The sequence below is a fragment of the Myodes glareolus genome, chromosome 7 (assembly GCF_982192425.1).
Source record: "Myodes glareolus chromosome 7, mMyoGla1.1, whole genome shotgun sequence".
Taxonomy (NCBI): Eukaryota; Metazoa; Chordata; class Mammalia; order Rodentia; family Cricetidae; genus Myodes; species Myodes glareolus.
Window position 1 is genome coordinate 73,840,305 of NC_142032.1, and position 22,084 is coordinate 73,862,388.

At 38.9% G+C, this 22,084-nt stretch overlaps 1 protein-coding gene across 14 annotated transcripts in view; it reads left to right on the forward strand.

Annotated features, from left to right (window-relative positions):
* The window catches only part of Ate1 (arginyltransferase 1), a 116,033-nt gene that overhangs the window by 51,887 nt on the left and 42,062 nt on the right, over positions 1–22,084 (forward strand). For all 14 annotated transcript variants that reach the window (XM_048455134.3, XM_048455136.3, XM_087908379.1 and 11 more), the window contains 2 exons: positions 2,899–3,080; positions 6,447–6,546. In XM_048455134.3, the coding sequence (XP_048311091.3) occupies positions 2,899–3,080; positions 6,447–6,546 (282 nt within the window). The remainder of the gene's footprint in view (positions 1–2,898; positions 3,081–6,446; positions 6,547–22,084) is intronic.

Consider the following 22,084-nt stretch of genomic DNA (forward strand, 5'->3'; position numbering starts at 1 on the left):
TCACATCCTTGATCCCAGCACTTGGGAGGGAGAGGCAGGTGGATCTCTGTGGGTTTGAGGCTAGGCTGGTCTACAGAGCAGGTTCCAGGGCAGCCAGGGCTACCCAGAGAAACCCTGTTTTGAAAAACCAAAATAAATAAATAATAAAGTACTGAGTTTTGATTAAAAGGCATATAGTATGGTGTCTTTGCTGTTATATAATGTCATAGAGAACAATCTCAACTCCCAAAGGGCTGGTGTTTCATCTACTAATCCCTTGTCTAGACCTCAACCTCCTGATAATATGGAGTAAGCTCTGCATACTTTTGCCTTTTACTTGATGTATTTGTAACTATACAGGACACAAACTTTCAGACTGTCATTTTTCGCTTAGCAATATGCATTTAAAGTGCTCTCTGTCTCTGTATGTGTGTGTGTGAGAGAGAGTTTTTTTTTTTTTAGTAATAATACCTTATATATAGGGATCAACCATAGTTTATCCATCTATGTATTGAAAGATGTCTGGGTTGTTCTGGTTTTGGCCAATTAGGAATAAATGATATAAACAATATGTGAGTTTTTATTTTTAGGTCAGTTTCCGAACCAAATGGATAAGTACAGAGTATGATTGTATTTTTTTTTTTTATGCTCAGAGTATGTTTAGTTTTGTGAGAAGTTCCTAAAGTGCCTATAACTGTTTTACCCTCCCAGCGTCAGAGCATGACTTTTTGTTTCCTTGAATCTCTCCTGGCTTATGATGTCCCACTTGTGTGGATCAGTGTTCCGATACACAGGACTGCTTCGTGTTGTGTGTGCAGGTCTACAGTGATGGTCAGCATTGTTGTTCATGGTTAGGTGCTGTCTTTCTGCTTTTCCAGCAAAGCACGTGTTCAGGTCTTTGGTCCATTTTTAATTTGGTTGTTTAGTGTCTTATGGTTGAATCTTAAAGCTTTACATGTTGCATTAGGTATATCCTGTATATGTGTTCTGTGGCTTGACGTTGTTTTCATAACATTTCTTGTAGAGCAGAAGTTTTAAGTGAATTTAATAAGGTACAAACAAGTTTTTTGTTTTTTTTTAATGGATTTCGTTTTTGGTGGTATATCTGAAAACTCATTAACCAAGCCACTATCACCCAGATTTTCTCTTCCAAATGCCAAGTTCCCTAGTATTGATTTTGACATTTGGGTCTGTGATCCATTTTGAGCTCAGTATTATGAAAGGTGTCAGGTTTGTCTTCAGTTTTGGTTTACATGTAGATGTTCAGCTGTTGAGCCCTTACCTTTCCCCATTGAATTGCCGTTATTCTTTGTCAAAGGTTATTATGTTTGTGTGGATTTATTTAGTCTGATTTGTCGACTTATTGTTCTGTCAAGACAACCACACTGTCTTCATTTCTCAGTAGAGTTAGGTGTCCTGAGCCTTTTGTCTCTCATGTCCAACTTCAGAATGAATTTGTCAGCACTCATAAAACAGCTTGTTGCAGTTCTGATTGGGATTGTACTGTCTGTGCGGCAACCTGAAAAGAACTGGCTTTGTAACAATTCTAATAAAGAAAAATGTGGGTCTTCTTTGATTCCCTTCATAGATATACTTTTCTATGTATAGATTGTGTACATGTAAGCTTTAAACTTACCTTTTCTTCATTGTGTTTTAAATTTTATATTCTAGTCATTATTATAAAGGAAAATCATTTCACATCTTAACCTTTCATTCTAGGCTTTGCTATAGTTACAGTTTTTTTCTTGGTTCTTTGGATTTCTACCGTCGTATCATCTATAAAGAAATGTAACATGAAGGGCCGGCTTGTTGGGGTATCTGTCCCGCCTGGTACCCCACAGCCAGGAAGCCCCAAAGAAAATCACACAGAGGATTCCATAAGGTTATAAACTGATTGGCCCATTAGCTCAGGCTACTTATTAGTTCTTATAACTTATGTTAGCCCATTATTTTTATCTATGTTAGCCACACAGCTCAGTACCTTTCTCAGCGTGGGAGCTCACATGTTGCTTCTTCGGTGGTCTGGGCTGAACTGGTGAGAACTGGACTTCCTCCTTCCCAGCATTCTCCTGTTCTACTTCCTGTCTTGTTTACCCGCCTATACTTCCTTCCTGGCCAATCAGCGTTTATTTAAAACATGATTGACAGAATACAGACAATTCTCCCATACCAAAGAAAGACATTGATTTTTGTGTTCTTTGCTCTGAACTAATTCCCCCTCATCTCTTTTCTCCTCCTTTCCTTTTTTCCCCCTTCTTTTTCCTCTCCTTTCTTTCTTCCTTCCCTTTTCCACCCCTTTCCCTCAAGACTTGTGCATCTATTCCCGTAGCTCCCTTTATTCCATTCCCCTGTCTTACTATGTCAAATCTGATACTGAGTAGAGTTGGCTGTGCTCATAATCCTGAGTGGGGAAGGAGAGGGAACCGTCCAGTTTATTAATGTTAACTGTGCTTCTAACAATGATTGTTGTATATGTTACTAATCTGCTCAAGAAGTCTCTCTCTTCCCTGTCATTGGTAGAAGTGTTGGCCAGCTGTTGGGATGCGTCCTATGTTTCCTGAACTGATGAATATATCACAATGTTTTCTTTTTGTTGTCCTCTGGATGAGGTGGATCACGTTATTTGCCTTCCTTTATTTTTCCCCTTCTTTCACTCTTTTCCTCTCCTTCCCTTTCTCTTCATTTCTCTTTTCTCTTCATTTCTCCTTTCTCTTCATCCCTCTTTCCTTTCTATCCTTCTCTTTTTAAAAAAATGAGTTTTTCATGCTAAAGCACTCATTATCTCTATGGTGGTCACAATGAAGCACAGTTTTAGAACGTAATAACATGAATAAAATAAAAGATTATTTAGATTAAGAGATGTTTTTAATATAAAGAAAATGACTCCCTGTTGATGTTTCTATGCCTGCTTTCTCATAGGCAGAGTACCCTGCTAATGGACCGGAGTGTGGTTATGGCTCCTTTCACCAGCAATACTGGCTCGATGGGAAGATCATTGCCGTTGGTGTGATTGACATCCTCCCATACTGTGTGTCTTCCGTGTATCTATACTATGATCCTGACTACTCATTTCTGTCTTTGGGTGTCTATTCAGCATTAAGGTAAGACTGTAAGACTGCTTTGTACAGTTGTAATGAGTTTCATGGAGGTTCAAGTAATTACTCATTCTGTGCATATTTCATTATGTAATAGTAGGAATCTGTTTTATTGTATAATAATTTGCTGCTGTAGTAGTTCCCTTCGCTGTGCATTAATATTTAAAAGTAACAGTTTTAGGAGGCTAGAGAGATGATTCAGCAGTTAAAAGTACTTCCTGCCTTTTCAGAAGACAGGAATTCAGTTGACAGCACCCACAACCCACATCTAGCTGCTGACAGCTCCGGGGAATCCTGCTGGTCCTCTTCTGGCCTCTATAGGAATTTGCATGTAACATGTGCGCGCGCGCGCGCGCACACACACACACACACACACACACACACACACACACACACACACAGGGTGGGGGGCAGATGGTTGAGGAAGAGAAGAAAATAAACCCCTCTCTGTAGTGATATTTTATTTGTAATCTAACAAATAAAGCTTGCTTGAAGATCAGGGTATAAAGCTAGTCACACTAATCAGCCATGCAGGCCAGGCTGTGGTGGCACACACCTTTAATCCCAGCAGCCACTAGTTAGCCATAGACGTATGGCAGTGGTGGTGGGCACCTTTAATCCCAGCACTAGAGAGGAATCTAAGGTGGGATGAGACAGGAACTTACACTTTCGGTCTGAAGATTTCGTAGAGGTAAGAGCTCTCTAATAGTTGTCTGCTTTGCGTCTCTGATCTTTCAGAGAAGATGTCTGTCTGAGTTTTTATTAGTTGTGCTACATCTCTCAAAAGTAACAGCTTTAGAAATGATATCACAGTTTGATGTTCATTTTCTAGCTTTTAATGTCTCTGTAGGCGCTAGAGTGAGTATAAGAAATCATGGTGGACTTTTCTGAGATGGCTTAGGATGTAAAATGCTTTCTGGGTAAGCCCAGTGTCTGAAGTTTCATCTCCAGGACTCATATGAAGGTGCTAGGATAGAACTGACTCTAAAAAGACCATAGTATGCCCATTACCTCCACTCCCACCATTCACAAAATAATATTTTTCTAAAGGAAACCACATGTTTGGAGATGTTTATTGTTAGGCAATCTTGTGGGACCACTTACATATTTGGTTTGCTACTGATTTGCAAAAGTGTCAAGAAGCATGTGGTTATGTCAGCACACAGACCAGCAGTGGGGAGACCTGACTATCTGCTGGTGTCTGTGACCCTCCTCAGAAAATGGTTTCCCATTTGTGGCCATAGCCGCAGAAACGTGTCACATAGCACGGATATCTTTAATGGTGAGAAGGTTTCGTTGGGAGTGTCTTCTCTGGAATATTTGTTTCTGTTCTTATTCCTACTTACCTATATGTGTATGCAGTACAATAAAAGAAAGAGGTTTGGAAACTGTTTTGCTTTTGTTTTTTTTTTGTTTTTGTTTTTCCCTTTGTGCTTTTCTCACTGTGTTCCCTAGTGTTTGTGTCTGTTACTTACATTCTTACACCATTATGAAGTATATTGCCAGGTTATCTTAGTTTATCTTGTATATGTAGTATTTTCCTGAATTACTAAAGTAGAAAGAAGCCTTGATACTTTTCTTTAAATTATCAATTTGAGTTTTACAAATTGGGCTAATTTTTTGGCCTGTGTCTTAGTGCTCATCTTGACATTTCCTGCCAACCTTTTCTCCTAACATTAATGTGTCAAAAACAAATTTACAGTTTTGCAGTATTTTTTAACTGATCTCTGACAACCTTTTTTCCTGTGTTTTGAATTGTACTGTACATAAACTAATTTAAAGACTAGAATATCTTAGATAGAGGTTGTGAGAGGTGGTCAAATTCAGGCTGCATTTTGAAGACCGAGCCCAGGAACTTGTTGGAGCATTGGACACGGGTGTGGAGGAGTAGTTGAGGATGGCTCACGGACTTGAGTCAGTGGTGGTGCGGTGATCCCAAAGCAAGAGGTGCCATCTGGACTATCTGGGGTGTAGTCAAGAGTTATTGAGTATGGATGGATGCGGGGGCTCTTGCATTTATTTGATTCTTTCCTCAGTTTGAATCTTGAAAATAGATTAGTCCTAGGAATAGTAACATTTAGTCTGTTATAGAAGCATTTTAAATAATTTTTGGATAACTTTTCAAAGATTTTAAATTTGTACTGGAGAAGTGAATAGAGTAGTCCTTTAAACATGGACTTTCTCTACTGGACAAGGTGGCCTATGCCTGTGATCTCAGCACTCAGGAGGCTGAGATAGGGGAGTGAGAGTCTGAGGTCAGCATGGGCTGTGCAGCAAGTTCTGGGGTAGGCTACATTGCATAAAGAAAGCCTCTCTAACAGAACAAACAGAACCTCTTGAATTTTATATATCCATTGCTGCTACTAAAAAAAATAAAAAGAACAAGGAAACTCTCAAAAGACAAAACCACCATTCTTCTTGCTTTAGAAATTTAAATTTATTGAAACTCTCATATACAGCCTGCTCATTTTGCTAGACAAGTAGGGGAAATTTTGTACCAAGATTTATCTTAATACAAATTACAACCACTTTGCACATAAGCATTTCAGTGGAGATTGAGCTTCTTTGTTCCAGCAGCCCTCATCCCTGCTAACAAGGCATGGAGGGAGCCTGTGGTATTGTCCCTCTCATTTAGGGAAACGGTATAGAAACTGTGCTTCTAGTTACACAGTAAGTTGTGAATCAGATACAGTCGAAAGGGTTCTGTGTAAATCATATATAATTTTTCCTGACATGTATCAGCTATTAAGTTTTAAAAAATGTTGTGCTTTTAAAACAGCCCAAATTCCTTGAACATTTTAGAACATACTGAATAATATCATAGCTATCTTTATTTTCATCTTCTGTTGGTTGTAGATCAGCTCTTTTGCCCAGTAAAGTATAAAATATGAACTTAGATGTATTTATTCAAAGTAATTTTGAAATTTTGGGACTATTTCTTTAGTAATTATAATCTTGTGGTTTAAAAATCATTTGTCTTCAAGATCTTCTGAGTAAACTGGGTACATAGGGACCATGGAGAAGGGTAGAAGGGGAAGGGAGAGAAGGGGGGGAGTGGGGAGAAATATATAGTTCAATAAAAATAATTTAAAAAAAGAACATTTGTCTTGCTGGATGTGGCAGTGCACACCTTTGGTACCAGCACTTGGGAGGCAGAAGGAGGCCAGTCTCTGTGTTCGAAGCCAGCCTGGACTATAGAGCAAGTCCCAAACAGTCAGAGCTAAACAGAGAAACCTGTCTCAAACAAACACACAAAATCATTTCTCTTTTAAGAACTGGGTATTTTGATATTTTCCATTAGGTTTTATTACATAGATTCTTTTTTAAATTGAAACAGGAATTAACTGTACAGTTACTTTTTTTTTTTGGCAGAGAAATTGCTTTTACTAAACAACTGCATGAGAGAACATCGCAACTCAGCTATTACTATATGGGTTTCTACATTCATTCCTGTCCCAAGATGAGATACAAGGTAATGTCAGTTTCATGCCTGTGCCTCTTTTCATTATAGAAGATAAATTTTCAGTAAGATGTGCATCCCGGGGCAGAGGATTTGAGGTGTGTAGTGGTGGGGATGGGTTATTAAGGAGGCCTTTTGCTCATTCATAAGGAGTTCTTTCTGAATTGAGAATCACAGCCTCCCTGTGCTCACAGGGATCTCTTAAGTTAGTATTAAGTATATTTTGTTGCAATTTCCTTTTAAAAAACAGTTGTCAGAGGCTCTTTAGTGAAAGCCGTTGATTTTCCTAAGTGCTATGTGGATCTGCAGAGGACCAGCCGTCCCTGCCACTGTGACCACCACTTCTGTCTGTTTCACTGTGTGGTGCTTAGCTCTGAGATGCGTGGAGATGGAGATATGTAATGCAAGTGATGCTGGGGGAACCTTAGAATAAAAATGGGTCATAAAGTGGTTGATAGATGGCCTACAAGGAATGGGGGATTTTCTTCCAGAGTGGAGGAGAAAGGAAGGAAGGGCTCAGATAAAGAGTAGATGTGATGGAGACACACAGAGTCCAGGGAGAGATGCTGGTAAGTTAGGGGTCAGAGTGCCAAACCCATGAGGCCTTCATAGGAGAAAGAACAGACACTCCTGTCCTGTTTATAAGCAAGATTTATTTATTTATTTTAAAAACAATGTGAAACAGCTTAAAAACATGCAAAAACAAAAACTGTCCCCTGGGCTCCCTGTGTGTCCTCTGCTCTGCAGTTACTCCCCTGTCTCCTCTCACCGCTCTTTCATTCCACTCCCACCCTCATCTCCTTTTGAATTATTTTGGAACATAATGAGGATATTCAGTTTTTGGAAGACAGGGTCTAATACAACAATAGCTGGCCTGGAATTTGATATGTAGAATAGGTTGGCCTCAAACTCTAATCGACCTGCTTCTGCCTCCCAGGTACTGAGATTAAAGATTTGAGCTACCATGTCAGACAGCTATGATATCTTCTTTACTGAAGAATCCAGGACTGTTTTTCCCCCTCTTGTATTTTGAGGTACTGGGAATCAAACCCAAAACCTTGCAACTAACACTTCCTAGTTTTTATTGCATTTAAAAATATTGCTCATGAACTTTTTTATTTTTAAAAAGCTGTCCTAGTGGATGGAGATATAGCAGAGTGGTTAAGAGCACTGGCTGCTCTTCCAGAGGACCCAGGTTTGATTCTCAGCACCCACATGGAGGCTCACAACCATCTGTAACTCCAGAACTGGAAGACTGAGCATCTTCTTTGTCCTTTCCAGGGATCAGGTGTGCACATGGTGCATGTGTATACATGTAGACAGAACATTTGTACACATGAAATAAAATAAGTCTTTAAAAAAACCCTAAATTCTTTATTTTTTTTAATTGAGCAAAGATAACATGAAGACTAGCATTTACATATGGGGGTTTCTTCCTGGCCTTTTTGGTATGTTTTTGAAATCATGTAACCCGAGAAAGTCTTTTGAAAAGTCAAGAAATTGGGGAAAATATGTAATTCTTCCATAAAGTTAAAATTGAAAAATCTACATTAAAATGTTACTATTTTGTGAGTCAGGCATGGTGGTATACATCTTTTATCCTAGCACTCAGGATCTCTGTGAGTTTGAGGCCAGCCTGATATACAGGCTGAGTTCCAGGACAATCAGGACTACACAGAGAAACTCTGTCTTGAAAAACCAAAAGAAAAGAAAAAAGGAAAAAGACATTACTAGTTTGAGGTATCCTGTGTCAAGTGGAAGGAAGATCTAGAGACATGACTGAGGGAGCTGACAGCTGATATGACATTGGAGGAAGAAGGACAGGATTATGGTAGAGGAAGCTGTTGGATCTAATCAAAGAGTCTTGCTTATGGTTGCTGCCGTTAAAAGTAGGATATGGAGCTGTTTGTTGTTAACAGTGTAAATAGTGTTATAACTATAATAAGAATTTTAAAATGTATACAGTTAGGTATGATGGTACACACCTGTAATCCTAGCAACTTGGAAACAAAAGAATACTGTCAGATTGAGGCCAGCGTGGGCTACACATTGACTATGTCCCAGGCCATCTAGGGATAAACAGGAAGATAATGCCTCAAAAGACAAAATGAAAAGACAAAAGAGGACCAGTGGGAGAGAGTTCAGCAGATAAAGACACTTAACTCTCTCATGCTGTCTTAGAGTTCAGACCTTAGGACTCACATAGCAGAAGGAAAGAACCAACTCCTGCAAGTTGTCATTGCAAATGTGTACACACACACACACACACATACACAATAGATAAAGTATTCTTTAAAAAAGAAAAGTATATATACTAAGGTATCTGAGTAATGTTTCAAGAAGTAATAAGTTTTGGAGGCAAATAACTATAAATTGGCAATTTGAACTTACAGTTTTGTGTAATACTGTTGACTTACTACATTCCAAATGTTAGGTTATCATAACAGTACCAAATAAGGTTTACTGGCAGCTTCCATTATTTCAATACTTGTAAATAGTATTAAGCTTAATATTTCTTATGTGTTCACTGCTTTTAAAGGTATCTATAATAGTGAGTGAAAATGTAACTTGGAATTCCAGGAATTTTCCTTCTCCAGAACCTCCAAGTCAGTATCTTCAGAATTTGGAAACATCATCAAAACTGTAAAATAAGATAGATGACAAGAGACTAATTGGACATCAAATAAACCTTTAACTTTTTGTCCAGTTAATTTGTGCCCTCATTTTACCTTCTAGGGCATGATGTATCATTGACTAACAATACATGTTGTATCATTAGTGACTTTGTATATCTCTGTGATGATAATATTAATCTATTTTGTAAAGCCAGCACTTGCCTGGAATCACTGTGTTTGAGTACTTGGGTTTTAAAGAACATATTGATTTTAATTTTTATATTGTTAGTTTATATTGTTTCTTAGGAGGGCTGGGGTGATTGCTCAGTGTGTAAAGCTCTTGCCACATGAGCACGAGGATCTGATTTTGCTACCCCAGCACCTATGTAAAGAGCTAGGTGTGGTGGCATGTCAGTAACCCAGTGCTGGAGTGTAGGGATAGGCAGATAGGGCTTGCTGGCTAGCCAGTCTAGCCAAACCAGTGAGCTACAAGTTCAAAGAGAGACTGCATCTCAAAAAATAAGATATAGATAGAGGAAAATGTCTATCATACACTAAGGAAATTTAGTGCATAAAGCAGTACCAAGTGCCCTTAACTATGCTCAAAGATACATTAATGTTTCATTTGTATTTTTTGTACGAATTGGTTCAGATTAAGTTAGCAGTCTTTGCTATATCTATTTGCTATATAAAATATATTACATGTACAAAAGTAGGTCTGATATTGACAGAACAGCTTATTTTACCTGCGTTATGTTACTGACTAAGAAACTGTCATAAAGTCATGCTTAAATGATGATTCTTTTTTTTCCATGTAGAGATGACCAGAGGTTTTTATGATCACTGCCTTTCCTTGCCCATCAGAGCTAGTGTCCACTTGCCTTTCCTAGTTGGGACTTTCCATGGCTAATGGATACCATGTATATAATTGTTTAGGATTTCTGGGCTACAGTCTTACAGGACTGTTGTTTTTCACTTTCATCTTTGGAGCCAGATGTAATGTAAAAGATTCAACTGCTCTACTGTAGAATATTTTAGTGCAGCTGCATGATTGAACCCAGGAGACCAGTGGCGAAACACCAACTGAACTCTAGTCTGCCCAGAGTCCTGAGCTACGAATTACTGTTTTAGGCTGCTGAGTGTTGGGATGGTTTGCTATTCAGCAGTGGATGAGGGATATAGAAGAAGTCATACTTCATCCTGTGTTGATTGTGCAGGCTCATGTCTTAGAATAAGCTGATCTGGGCATTTGTTACGGTGGTTCAAGTAATAGGTTTTGCAAAGCCATTGAGTTTCTCTGTGGTTATACCAGAAATGCTGTGTGGTTTATGAGAGTTCATCTTACAAGGTTTTTGTTGAATGTTCTTATTTAGCCTGCAAGTTGTCTTCACTTGTCACCAAATTTTGTTTTTTCTTGAGTTGCTAATGATGACCACTACAGGATGAAATCATCTATGATTATCCTCATAGTTATATAAGCAGCATGTGTTACAGTAACTTCTCCTTTCTGCTTATGGTTTCTTCGTTTACAGCATTTAGGTTACCTAAGATGGTTTTGGTTAAAGACTTATGTGTATGGGTGTCTTACCTCTATTTATGTCTGTGCATCACTTGTGTACCTAATGCCTGAGGAGGCCAGAAGAGGGCATTGGACCCCCTGGAACTGGAGTTACAGACAGTTGTGAGTTGTCATGTGGGTGCTGGGAATTGAACCTGGGTCTTCTGGAAGAGCAGCTAGTGTTTTTAACCACTGACCCATTTCTGTAGCCCTTATATTTTATTTTTAATAGTGCCATTGGTATAAATGTGTTTCTGTGGTCATAGGCTACCTTTGTAACTTCTAGTGATATGGAGTAAGCCTTTACTAAAACCAGATCCTTTCAGCTTTTTTTTCAGAGTTTTGCTTTGTGCATAGTGAACCTATTTTCTTTCTTTCTTTCTTCCTTTCTTTCTTTCTTTCTTTCTTTCTTTCTTTCTTTCTTTTCGTCCCATCTTTGGTGTGTTATTCTCTCAATTTTCTATATTAACTCACATCTCAATATTTAATCCTTATCTATCAATCAATACACTTTTTCTATATGTGATAAAAAGGAGTTTTTACTTAAAATATTTTACTTACTTTGCTAAAGCTTAAAAATGCATTTTCCAATGCTTTCCTAATGCTCACTATTTACATATAAAGCTTACTTTATTTTTTTTTCATCTGCTTCAATATATTTAAAAACTGCTTGTTTACTTTTGAAAGTGGAAGTTGGAGTATCCTGAAGTGTTGTTAGGTGTAATTTAAAATACTGTGTTCTCCATGTTATCCTCAGTGCTGCTGAGAGGCTGTTGTGTATTCTGAAAGGCGTGTTTTGATGAGGTCCTTTAAGCAGACCTGTATGCAGGCCAGAGTAAACAGTGATTTCAAGCCGTCTGCTTTGGTGTCATGACATGGCCAGACATCAGTGGAAACATCAGGAAGGATTCTGAAATAGCAGAAAAGAAACAAAGACTAATTCATCTTTGAGCAGTCCCTATACTGAGTGCCTCAGCTGGACTGTGGGCAGGCAGAACCGTGAAATTCTGTAGGACTTTGCCCACAAAAAGACTTTTGGCATTACTGGTACAAAAGCACCTATAAAAATGTTAATTGGCATTAGTAAAGCTGTGCTAGCAAAGTCATGTGCTACTGAAACCCCTGCGCTTCAAAGTTTCCTGACCAAACGGACCAGCAAATGTTATTTTTCTACAGTCTAGCAGCCCATGTGGGTACATGTGGTAGTGACTTTACTATTGCTGGGCTGAAAGGAATACAAATGATCTCATCAGTTACCCACAGCACTGAACAAAATACTGAATTCTTTTGATTCAGCATCTGTTTTTTTGATGCCAACTGTCCAGTGGATTAGACATAGTCAGTAAAACAAACCACCACAGAATAATTTTAGTAAGGGATTTTGATGCCTCCTAGAGGCGGGGGAGGTAAAAGAATCTGCTACTCATTGCAAAATCATGTTTTTAAAATTGTCTCAAGCAAAGACATGTGGTACATTGGAACCACAAGTAGTTCCTTGAGGGTCATCTGTTCTAAGCTTCTCATTACAATGAGAAAATTAAAGTCAAGGTTGCTGACTTTGCCAGTGTTTGCATTAACTCACATTTACTTTTAGTAACATTAAGGAGCATCTAAACTAAAGAGTTAGAGTCAGGGACTTGAAAACATTTGTTGTTCTTGTGGAGAACGTGAGTATAGTTCCCCAGTGTCCACACACAACCACTTGCAACTGCTGGAAGGGATGAGTGCCCTTTCTGTCTCCTCAGGCCAGACACATACACATACACAAAATATAGATCTTTTTAAAAAAGAATTGGAGTTCACATAAATAGTATTATTATCACATTTTTGAAAATTGTGTGTGTGTGTGTGTGTGTGTGTGTGTGTATCTTTCATTTTGAAATATCCTAACTGTGCAGTGATGGTGCATGCCTTTAATCTTAGCCCTCAGGAGGCAGAGACAGAGACAGATAGTTCTCTGTGAGTTTGAGGTCAGCCTGGTCTACAGAGAAAGTTCCAGGATAGCTAGGGCTTTTTAACAGAGAAACCCTGTTTCCAAAAAGGAAAAAAAAAAAAAAGAAAAAAAAAACAGCAACAAAACAAACAAAATCCTAAAATGCTTAAGTTGTTTATTTAGTTTCAGTTTCTTACATTTGTTTGTGTGAGTGCCCATGCATGTCATAGCACCTGAGAGATCGGAGGACAACTTTTAGAAGTTTGTTCTCTTTACTTCATGGGTGTTTTAAGGCTAGAATCCAGGTTGTCAGACATTGTAATGTGTCTTTACCCACCAAGCCATCCTGTTGGCCCTTGGTTACATATTAAAGTTAAATGTTAACGGGGGGGAAAAAAAATCAGTCCTTTTAACCACAGGCCATATTACTTAGGTTTATCCTTTTATTATCTCTTTGTAGTGAAATAGAATGTTTAGGGGTAGTGCATAATTCTAAACCTTTGAAAAAATATCAGTAAATGCAACCTTGGAAAAATACTGGTACCTGATCTTTATCCTGACCTACTGAAGAAGAGTGTTTGCTTCCCTCTGTTGATCCGGGCCTGGCAACCAGTCACTCTCGCCTTTGCCCACAGACTTCTTGCCTCTGAGCTTCTCACTCTCCATTTTATTAGAAATGTCTTTCTCTCCTTGTGTCAGGGTGATGCTTTCTTGCTAAACTAAATTCATGCCACCAGAAAACCATATCTGTTTCTCCCCTACCCTATTCCTAGCAATTCCATTCTTACTTGCTAAAGCTAGAAATATGATATCTCTGTTAATAAGAATTCTTTTCAAGTTTAAGTTCTTTACCTGGAGCTCCCTTGAACCCTGTCTTACAGATGTACCTTCTTAGTCCATGTTTATGGAGGACCTGCTCTGTGCAAAAAATTAGGACAGATGTCAGGGCAAAGGAAGATGATCAGATAGGTTCCTGCTTATTCATCCCCGGGCATCTTGTCTATCATGGTCACTCGTGTTCAGCAAATTTATTGGCGGGTTGAAAGTAGTCAGAAGATTTCCTTTTTGGCATTGTGTAGGAAAGGCAGATGAGTATCTGGGAAGGTAAGCTGGGAAATAAAAGGAAGTAGTAAGTACTACCTACAAAGCAGGTGTTTCTAATAAAACTTGGGGAATTTTAGGAGTCTTAACTCTAGTAGAGCTGTATTTTCTGTGGCCAATTTTCACTTCTACTTACTGTAATTTATAATTTTTTATTTTTGATCCCCCCCCCACTTTCGAGACAGGATCTCACTGTGTCACCCCAGCTGGCCTGTAACTTGCTATTTAGACAGACTGGCTTTCAATTAAAAAAATCTGCCTGCCTCTGTCTCTTCAGTGCTAGGATTAAAAGTATGTATCACGCCAGGCAGTGGTGGTTTTTAATACTAGCACTTGGGAGACAGATGCAGGTGGATCTCTGTGTTCGATGCCAACCTGGTCTACAGAGTGAGTTCCAGGACAGCCAAGGCTACACAGAGAAACCCTGCCTTGAAAAACAAAACAGCAACAACAACGAAAAATGTACATTACTCTCACATACATCTATGTACATACATACTTACATACATACACACACACACACACAAGTGCATCATCTTTGAGGATCTAATGTAATTTAGTTTCACAATGCCAACATCTAGGTGACATCTAAAATAAGAAACAGAACATGACTAGCACATAAAGCTCCCACTGATTACCATGCCACTTCCAAAGATTATCACTGCTTGCTGACCTTGTTTTAGTTTAGTCTGATTTTGTACTTTATGTAAATGGAATATGAATATTTTGAATGACTTTTACCTAAACATTGTGTCTGTGAGATTTATCCATCTGGTTGTGTGTAATGGTAGGTTGTCTATTTAATGAATATATTGTATTTCATATTCCCATTCTATGGTGTATAGACTGCTTCTCTTTTTTTGACTAATGCAAGTGCAGCTGTGAACATTGACTTGCATATCTTTGGTGACCATCTTTATATATTCTAGTGAATATAAACCTAGATTGCCAGATCACTCTTATATTAATTTAACCCATTTCTATTAATCTGCATATCACCACAAGTTCGTGGCCTACCAGCAAAGTTACAGCACTTCTATCTTCAGTGGCTTTATGGCTTCTTCCTGACTCTGCCCTCCTCCTCCTATCCTATAGGCCAAGCCAGGTCTTTATTCATTAACCAAAGCAACACAATCTTTCAACAAGACTCCAGAAGGATATAAAATTACCTAAGTAAATAGGAAATGCATTGTAAGTAACTTCCAAAACTCTAGAAATGACAGAGACATCTTGCTGCCTGGACAGTCACCCAAAGTTCTTCTGTACCTTTAAGGCATCTATCTAAAGCCTACAGGCCCATAGTATCCAACAGACTTTTCCATGAAGCAGGAAATTTCAAAGACAGTTCAGTCACTTTCTTCTGTATCCTGCAGAATGTCTTGCAGACTCTTTGATGAAGCAGGAACCCTGAAGGATCATCTCACCTTTAGGCAAGTTTAGCACTCATTTCTCTGTGGGTCCTGCATGTCCAGTTAAGCAGTTCAGGCAAGAGCAGTTTCTTGACCAAATGGCTAACCACCTCCATAAGGAGCCTCTTTGATGCCCATCTTCCTCAGGAAGTAGCTTGGTGCTGCCAGGATGTCTCATTGTCATGAAAAGTCTTAAGTTTTTAAACATTTTAAATGCCATATTCTGAAGGTCTTTGAAAGATTTGAAGAATACCTATCTAACTGAAATATATCTCTATACATCTAGAAAATCTAACATGACTACAAACTTGACTATTATAGATGATTATCTATTAACCTATATTTCTTAATTATACATTACATTTTTAAAATGAACTACACATTCATGATACCTTAATCAAGAGCAGAAATATACATATAACAAGATTGACCTTAAATTTGTATCAATAAACCATGATCTATACCAATGAAAATCTATATAGCATATCCCCCTTTAAATGTAAACAAACCTTTATAAACAATATTTGAGAATATGGGCATAGTTTCTCCAAACCGCTTCCTGCTGTTTATTGGGTGAAGTATTTTCTTTGTGGGAGTGTTCACAGCAACCTTTCAAGGGGTCTTGTTCTATCAAACCATATTGGTCTGGAAGCAATCCACAGGTTCTCATCTTCTGTGAAAACAAAAGAAGAACCTTTTTTCCAAAGCAACATGTTCTTAGACCCAAATTTTGAAGTGAAGATACCTTTATAATATACATGCTGGTTTAGCTTAGCATCCTTTACAGTGAAATGTGTCTCTGTACCTAGCTCCTTCACAGTCAAAAAAATTTAAGAAACACAATAATATACATATTCCAGGCTTTCTGTGCGTAGTCCATCTTTACATGGCTTATTTTTACTCTATTACTTTTTCTACAAGTTTAATATTTATTTTAATATCTTTACCTCCTTTAATCTATGACTGTACTCTATCTCTTTAAAGACTTTGTTTTTTTTTTAAACCATTTACTTTTTTTCTACTCTCTTTTTCTTTTCCCTTTCAAGCCTATGTACATTTATCCAACGCTGTGACTCATCCGGAATTTTCTTTACTCCATATCTGTTATTCTTTATTGTTCAGGAGCACTTTTTAAAATGCTAAGCGCTTCTTAAAACTTAAGCTGCACCATTACTATGGTGTATATGGTACTTTCTGCTTGCCTGCCCAGTCTAAAACTTAAGCTGCACTATTACTATGATATATATGGTACTTCCTGCTTGCTCCGCACAGTCCAGCATGATGGAGCTGTTTGCCAACTCTGAGAGCCATGCTCACAGCCCCATTCTCAGGCACACAGCCAATCCATGCTGCCATTAAGCAAGCGCAGCACGCTGCTCACAAATCCCATCCAAATGCTCTGTAGCTGGACCTCCAGCCTGAAAGAGTCAGAGTTTGCACTGGCAGCACAGCCCAGAAAGCTGGCATTTTAAAACTGTGCGGCTTTTCTGCTATTGCTGAGTAAGAAAATCCTCTCTTAAAGGAGCTGCTGCATGCTGCCAGCAAACAGCAAGAAGCTGTGTTAAACTTTGTATTTTTGTGTCTAGAATTCCTTTTCAAGCTCTCTCACCTTTTTAAGTGGATTTTAGTTTACTCCACGTTGGGCGCCAGTTTGTAGGAGAAGGCCACTTGTTTATCTCAGCGGCAAAGAACCAGAATAACCACACAGAAACTGTATTAATTAAATCATGGCTTGGCCCATTAGCTCTAGCTTCTTATTGACTAACTCTTATATTAATTTAAGCCATTTCTATTAATCTGTATGTCACCACAAGGTTGTGGCCTATCAGGAAATTTGCAGCATATCTATATCCAGTGGCTCCATGGCTTCTCCCTGTCTCTGCCCTCCTACCTGCATGCTATCGTCTAAGCCAATTCATTATTTCTCTAACCAATAAAAGCAACACATAGACAGAAGGACCTCTCACACCATACAAGTAATTTATTTCTTACATCCCTGGAGTCTGGGAAGTCTGAAATCCAGCGCTGGTAGTTTCTTGTCTGGCGAGGGCTGTTCTCTCTACTTTCAAGATGACACCCTGAACTCTGTCTCATATAAAAGGGACAGAAGGACATAGAGAACCAATGCTTTGCCTAAGGGAAGAACAAAAGGGAGTGAAGCTAGTTTCCTTCCTTTAAAGCACCATTACTCCATTCATCAGGATGGAGTCCTTCTGACTCAATCACTTCTTAAAACTCACCTCTAATGCCATCACCTTGAGGAATGAGTTTCAACATGAATTTTGGAGGGAGGCATTTGGACCTCAACAGCATCTAATTATGACCCAATATCAACTAGAATATAGCATAAAGTAACTTTCTGGGGAATATGATAATAAACTATGTATAATTGTATAATATGACCTTAAGTGTAATCATTTTATCAAAGTTGCATGAACTTGTTTCATGCTCTAACATGTTAGTTAGAGAAGGACAATGAAGTGAACTAAACAGAGAACTATTCTGTATCCCTCTTCCTACTTGGAATAGTACTTTTCTTTTGGGAGTGCCTTTAATGTCTACAGATATTATTGATACCACAGCTGAGATGGTCTGAGAAGGCTGTGTACTACTGGCTTCTAATGAAGTAGAAGTCAGTGGTGCTGAGAAATGTTCTGCAATGCACAGGATAGTCCAAATAACAGGAAATTACCTGACCCAAAATGTCAAAAGTACCAGGGTTGAAGGATCTTGTTTAAAATGTTATTGGCGGGGCTGGAGAGATGGCTCAGAGGTTAAGAGCACTGCCTGCTCTTCCAAAGGTCCTGAGTTCAATTCCCAGCAACCATATGGTGGCTCACAACCATCCGTAATGAGGTCTGGTGCCCTCTTCTGGCCTGCAGGCATACAGACAAAATATTGTATACATAATAAATAAATAAATAAATACATACATACATATATAAAAAATGTTATTGGCTTGCTATTTAGATCCCTAGGCTGGCCTTAAGCTTGTGATCCTCTGTTCTAGCCTTCCGAGTTGTAGCACTAAAATTTTGTACCCATCACATCTGCATCTAACACATTCAAATGCCTTACTAGCAAACTTTGAGACACATCATCATCTTGGCTCTGCAGCAGAAAGTTAGCAGTGAAAGTGCTGAGAAGCAAGGTGTCTATTGCTAGGAGGACCTTCACTGATTTCTACCAGTCTCCTGACTCTTGTTGCTTGTGTGTGGTCTGAGTCATGTGTTATCTAAAAATGTCTTATGTGGTATGTGGAAATCAGTTTGCCAGAAATCTGTATTTCACATGGTTCTCTTATGTCCAAGTTTGTTTCCTTGGCCTTTGAGGATTCCCTTCCAGATTCTTCACTGTTTGCCTTGAGGCGTGGCATTGTCATGCAAGTGTGCTTCCTTCTACTCTTTTTGCCTGCAGTGCAGTGCATTTAATTTACAGTTAATCTGTGACACATTTAATTTACTGTAATCTTTCAGTTTTTTAACCTTTTTTTATTCGCCCTTTTCATTCAGATGTTTGCTATGTCCACATGTCTTTTCTGAGGAAAATTGCTGTTCCATAGAACTGGCTGAAGAAAATACTGCCTTTGACTCTGTACCAGCATACTTAGTGCTCTGTGACCCTGCCATTTTAGTGGGGTGCCTGACCCGAAGGCAACCAGCTGTTCTAGGGTAGATGAGTAAGTAAAAGACTCAGCAGTAAAACTTTGGCTCCTGAAGCAAACCTATCAGACCCTTTTCTTTAAGGCTAAGGCTAGGATTAGACTGTGGAGAGGAGTCATAGTTACACTGAAGACTTTCATAATAAGATACAACAAGCAAAAAACAGATAAGGAGAGGCAAGCGGATCTCTGTGAGTTCGAGACCAGCCTGGTCTACAGAGCTAATTCCAGGATAGCTAGGGCTGTTACACAGAGAAACCCTGTCTCGAAAAACCAGAACCAAAACAAAACAAAAACAGATTAGGTTTTCTAACCATGGAGTGGCCAAGTTGGACATTGTAAAAAATTTTGTTATAAAACATGTTATCTAGAGAGTAGAGACCTTGAGTTTCTTTTATCTGGTTTTCAAAGGGCTCAGTGAATCAAAAGATATCAAAACGAGAGAACCTGAGATGGCAGGGGAAGCAAAAGCTGAGAGTTAGTAGCAGATGAAAACACAGATTGGAGCCTCCTGCTGCTGACGGGACATAAATAACTTCTTGCCAACTTTTGACTATGATCTTGGATCCATGAAGCTTTCTCTAACCTAGTTTCCTTTTGCTAGATAGCCTGGAACTTTCTAGGGGCCTGTCTCTGTGTAGCTAGTATTTTTGCCTTTGTCCCTATAAGTACATATTTTTAATGTTGTGGACCATTTGACTTCTTGTGAGGATCATGATTGTAATCATGATCCTTGTGAGGACATGAATCTATGTCCTCAAGCAGAAGGCCACTGTTACAACCTTGCCTACCAGCAGCTTGTGTGCACTAAGGAGAGTAGCAGCGAAGGCAGGTTTTCCAGGATGCTATGTAGGTATTTGTGACCAGTAGTACTACTTAATTTGCTCAAGGTTGAGATGAATAGTGGGAGGAGAGAACTTGGTGAAGTCCCTCTCCCAGCTATTACATTGCAAAATGGGCAGCACACAACAAGCACTTCTGGTGTGTTCCAGAGGACAAAAGCTGACCCAGGAAAGACATTCTTGGAGTCACACCGCATGCCAGTGAAGGGCTCTTTAATTTGCTTTATTGTTATTATTATTATTATTTTACCAGAAACGAACTTTTTTTTTTTACTATTCAGACTTGATTGTTTGATGGATGTTTTCTCAGAGTGAATGATAAGAGCTTGTTATTTCAAAGAGAATTATTGCTTTTATTTTAATGGAGTAGAAAATGTCCATATCTATGACTGTAGAATATACCTTGTGAATAAACTTTAAATAAAGAGTGACTTGTGAAACTACTAGTAGAATGTAGGGTATTATCAGCAAAGGATATTCACAGTTATGAAAAGGCCGTTAGAATGCCTCTTTTCCAATTATCAGTGTTAGGGGGATTTTCTTCCTGGGCTTCAACCAAAATGACATTTTAATAGTCTTAAATACTATTGCCTCAGTTGGAATATTTGATTTCCTCTTTCTTTCTTTCTTTCTTTCTTTCTTTCTTTCTTTCTTTCTTTCTTTTTTCCTGTTTTTTTTTTATTCAACAAAGCTATGTTTTTTTAAGTTTTAAGAAGCAGTACTATCTTATCGAAGTGTTCTTGTGACATTCTTTCAGGACTACATGGTACCTACATGGCATTCTGATTATGTGAAAAGCATATGTAACAATCCAGGGATCTTCTGCTAAACCAAAGATTAAAATAGAAAATGTGTTAATTTAATGATATAAAAGTTGTTTTAATTTGTTACTTTGAGGGCTGCAGAGTTGTGTTGGCACTTAAAAGCACCGGCTGTTCTTCCAGAGGACCCAGGTTCAATTCTCAGCACTCATTTGGAAACTTACAAACATCTGTAACTCCAGTTCCAGGGTACCTGATGCCCTCTTCTGGCCTCTGTGGGCACCAGAACTAATCGTCAACTCTTGAAGGAGTGACTGGTGTGTTAAAGGGGATGTGTGTAAAGTTTTTTTCTGTCCTCCGTTATTTATTCACAGTATGGATTCATAGATAGTAACTTTAAACTTTGTGTTATCATCCAGTATTATAATATTCATTTTGTTACTCAAGTTATTTTGTCTTTACCATTATTGCCAGTGTTTTAGATTTTAGCCAGCTTGATACAAGACGTGTGATAACCATTAATTTGCAAATACAAAGTCAAAGTATATAGATAGTTTGCTATGTGAAATTCAGTAATAAAATTGTCCAATAAAATTGTTGTTTCTAAAACAAACATTATTAGCTTGAGATACAAACTATAAAGTAAACTTATATATATATTAAGTTTATACTATATGAAATAATAAACCTTAAGATTTATTTTTATGTATGTATGTGAATATGTGAATGCAGGTGCCTGTGAAGGCTAGTAGAGGGCATCAGATCTTCTGGAGTTGCATTACAGGCAGTAGGGATCCACCATGTGGGTGTTGGGAACCAAACCCTGGATACCCTGGAAGAGCAGCAAGTACCTGAGCCTCTCTCTAGCCCCTAGCCAGCCTTCCTTCCTTCCTTCCTTCCTTTTAACATATTTTTTTAAATCTGTTCTTTGAGAATTTTATATCGTGTACCCCAATTCCACTCATTTCCCAGTCCCCCTATATCTGCCCTTCATCCTTGCAGTGTCTTCCCCCCAAAAAAACTTTAAAAATATTAAAACAAAGAAATCAACAACAAAACAAACACTTTTTCACTCCTTCATCTTTCCCGCCTCTCCAACACCTCCTCATTCGCCTTAGTGGCACTGGTAGCCGTGCTGTGTCACACAGTGTACCCTTTTGTCCTGTCAGTTCTACTTGCACATGTTCATTGCTGGTGCACTATCATCACTGGACCCTCATCAAAACTCCTTTTGGCCACGCCCCAAGCTATGTAGATCCTGCGGGTATCATTCCATAGGACCAGTCTCTTCACACACTCCAGCAGATCATAGATGGGGTAGATGTTAGGGTGTACCTACCAAGGCCTGTAGGTGGGCCTGGGTGGTACTGAGCTTATCAGTCTTGGCCATTGGGCCGCCCCCGTCAGACAAGGGGCAGAGCCAGCTCTCCTATGCACATGCCATCAGGGTCAGTTCTCCCTTGCCCACGGTGAGGGGTGGGGCCATTTCTCCCAAGTCCAGGGCATCAACTCTCACTGCAGTGTCCAATGAGGGGCAGGACCAGCTTTCCCTTGGCCAGTGAAGGGTAAGACTGGCACAATATGGCCCTCTGATTTTATCCCACATGGTTCCTCTGGCCCCCTAAAGTAACACAGACAACAGACATCAACACAGATTCAGACACAGGTGG